The 3,556-nt window shown below is 39.7% G+C and overlaps 1 protein-coding gene across 1 annotated transcript; it reads left to right on the forward strand.

The window, feature by feature from the left end:
• The first annotated feature begins 958 nt into the window (after positions 1-958).
• On the forward strand, positions 959-1,906 carry LOC100475603 (olfactory receptor 4P4). The gene is given in 3 exon segments (XM_002930039.4): positions 959-1,250; positions 1,253-1,418; positions 1,420-1,906. Coding segments are annotated over 3 exon segments (945 nt in total).
• The last annotated feature ends 1,650 nt before the right edge of the window (positions 1,907-3,556 follow it).

A 3,556-nucleotide genomic window follows, 5' to 3' on the forward strand; every position in this document is an offset into this window, starting at 1 on the left:
TTCAAGCCAGTAGTATATTCAGCATTATATTTTGTTCAAATTAAAATAGCCTCTTTAATTTATTGGCTAATAGCAGTATAATCTGATTTGGAGAATCATCAGAAGTTATTTCTCAATAATTTGTCCTTAATGAATTCAAGTTCTTGAAATTCCCCTATAGAAATGAATATTTTTGTTTTAAAATTCCAGATCTGGGGCGCCTGGGTGGCACAGCGGTTAAGCGTCTGCCTTCGGCTCAGGGCGTGATCCCGGCGTTGTGGGATCGAGCCCCACTTCAGGCTCCTCTGCTATGAGCCTGCTTCTTCTCCCACTCCCCTTGCTTGTGTTCCCTCTCTCGCTGGCTGTCTCTGTCTCTGTCAAATAAATAAATAAAAAAAAAATCTTAAAAAAAAAAATAAAATAAAATTCCAGATCTATCACAGCGTGATTATTCATTGTATGGGTGACCATGCTAACTTACTCAGTAATACGAACTGATTGAGAAGTGAGACGTAAGGTCAGGGCTGCATCATGACCCTGAACCATGAAAACACAGATATCATGAAGATAGCTGGTTAGAATTGATCCTAAAATTATAAAAGCATTGGGTGGAACCTATTGTTAGGCAATCAGTACCATGTCCTGAGTATCATCCAAGACTCAGTTGTGGCTAGATCAAAGGCCTTCATGTTGACTAAGGCAGACACTGATCACAATTTGCTGGTAGATTTAATAGAAATCTGCTAGTTTCTGTTCCCCCAGAGTCTTCTTAGGGGTCATTTTAATTGAATACTTCATTTATATTCACTGAGACACTTGAATGACACATANTATTCTCTGAGACACTTGAATGACGCCTTTCAACCGAGTAAATTCCTTGAATAGGATATGATCATCCCACTACTTAAGAAATCCTTCTAAATGTGGCCTCATGAATTCTGTATTCCAGGTGATTCCTATATTCTACCTACACTGGACCATGGATCAAAGCAATAATGTTACCGTATTTATTCTCTTGGGACTTTCCAAAAACAAGAACATTGAAATCCTCTGTTTTGTATTATTTTTATTTTGCTACATTGCTATTTGGGTGGGAAACCTGCTCATAATGATTTCTATCACGTGCAGTCCACTAATGAACCAACCCATGTATTTCTTCCTTAACTGCCTCTCACTCTCTGACCTTTGCTACACGTCCACTGTGACACCCAAACTAATGACTGATTTACTGGCAGAAAGGAAGACCATTTCCTACAGTAACTGCATGACGCAACCTTTACCACACATTTATTTGGAGGAGTGGAGATCTTCATCCTCACAGGGATGGCCTACGACCGCTACGTGGCCATCTGCAAGCCCCTGCACTACGCCGTCATCATGAGCAGACAGAGGTGTCACGCAATCGTCACAGCCTGCTGCACCGGCGCATTGATCCACTCTGCCACAGTCCCTCCTCACCGTCTTCCTGCCCTTCTGTGGCCCCAATGAGATAGATCACTACTTCTGTGACGTGTATCCTTTACTGAAGCTGGCCTGTTCTGATATGCATCTCATAGGTCTCTTAGTCATTGCTAATTCAGGCCTAATTGCTTTGGCGACCTTTGTCGTGCTGATGTTGTCATATTGTTCTATACTGGGCAGCATCAGAGCGTATTCTGCAGAGAGCCGCAGCAAAGCTCTTTCCACCTGCACTTCCCACGTCACCGTCGTGGTTCTGTTTTTTGCGCCTGCTCTATTCATTTACATTCGACCAGCCACCACTTTCCCAGAAGACAAAGTGCTTGCTCTGTTCTACACCATCGTTGCGCCCATGTTCAACCCTCTGATCTACACGCTGAGAAACACGGAGATGAAGAACGCCTTGAGGAAAGTGTGGTGTCGTCATGTACTCTTGGGAAGGAAAGTAGGTTTGCGGAAGCTTTTCTGATTTTCAGGCTGCGGTTCCGTGAAACCCATGACTGCGAATAAGATCCACTCTTATCATCCCCGCTGCTTGGAGAGAGGTGGGCAAGCAGGAAACACATCACCTCTGTTGTTTTATGCTTCAATCTGACACTTCATCAGCAAATCGAGTATAATTCTTATTCACATGCTTCTCCAGCTGATACAGTCATTAAGAATTTTGCTTATAGAGGGACTGGGTGGCTCACACGTTTGAGCACCTGACTCTTGATTTCAGCTCAGGTCATGATCTCAGGGTCCTGAGAAGGAACCCAGGTAGGGCTCTGCACTCAGCAGGAGTCTGCTTGAGATTCTCTCTCTCCCTCTCCCTCTACCCCTCCCCACCCCCATGTTCTTGCTCTCTCTCTTTCTGTCTCTAAAATAAATAAATATTAAAAAAGTCTTGTGCTTATATGATATGAAATAACCAGATGATATCTTAAATATAAAAGATTATATCACCTATTGGCCATTGTGTTGAAAAAAAAAAAACAGCAGATAAAACAGACCATCTGTTTGTTCACCTTAAAATGCTAAAGAGCTGAAGAAAAGAATACCTTCTATTTTTCAACTGTTTACTCAACTCTCAACACAGAAAGTTGCATGTACCATTTATACACAGTTCATGCATTACTACAAACAGAGCCATAATATCCTGTAATCAGCAACCAGAGTAAGAGTTAGGAATTACCATTATACCTGAAGTCCTCCCCATTTCTCTTTAAAACCACTAACCTCCCCTTGCTATCTTCATCTCTAAATCAACTAGTTTGACAAACTTGTGTACTTTGTGGAAAAATAATGATACAGATCATACTCTTAGTGTCTCTTCATTATGTCTGTGATAATCTTTCCTCATGTTTTGAGTATTTTCTGAGTGTTTTCATTGATCTATAGTTTTTCATTGTATGAGCATGTAACAGCTAATTTATCCATTCTCTTGCTGCTAGACATTTGGGTAGTTTCCTGTTTAGGTCATTATGAGTAGCACTGCTTTGAACGTTCTTGAACATTTCTTTTGGTGAATATAGGTCTTCTATTGTTTCTTTAACATACTTTATATTGTAATTAAGACTTAAAATTTTAAGATAGTGGTTGTATACCTGTGTTAATATTCTTTCCTAATACGTTACTTTCATAAAATAAAATATATTAAATAAAAAGTATAATCAATAGAAAAACGTTAGGGTGAGTACAATAAATGGTTTAGAAATATGTAAAACTTCTGACACTTCTAGGATCCACGGTATGTAATATTCTAATTAATGCAAACAACCTGTCTGTCATAGATATACGGTTCTTAGAAAGAAGAGGGCCCTTAGAAAGATAGTCCATACAACATAGATCAGAAAATCTTTCAGGAATACACCATTAGGTTATGTTAGCAAGATTAACACATTGGTGATCACAACTGGGAAATTTTAATACATAGGATATTCATTGGAGTATATGAAGTTGTCTGTCATATAGGCAAAACTAGAAAATTCTTTATTTCGCTCCTAAAAAGGAAAAAAATATATTTTGGTAGACTTCAAATAAGGGCGGTGGTTCCAGGTGAAGACAGTGTGCTATACAGACATGCTAACATTGGATTGCCACACACCCACACACACGTGCAGAAGTACACAGTAGAGAA

The sequence above is a fragment of the Ailuropoda melanoleuca genome, chromosome 16 (assembly GCF_002007445.2).
Source record: "Ailuropoda melanoleuca isolate Jingjing chromosome 16, ASM200744v2, whole genome shotgun sequence".
NCBI lineage: Eukaryota > Metazoa > Chordata > Mammalia > Carnivora > Ursidae > Ailuropoda > Ailuropoda melanoleuca.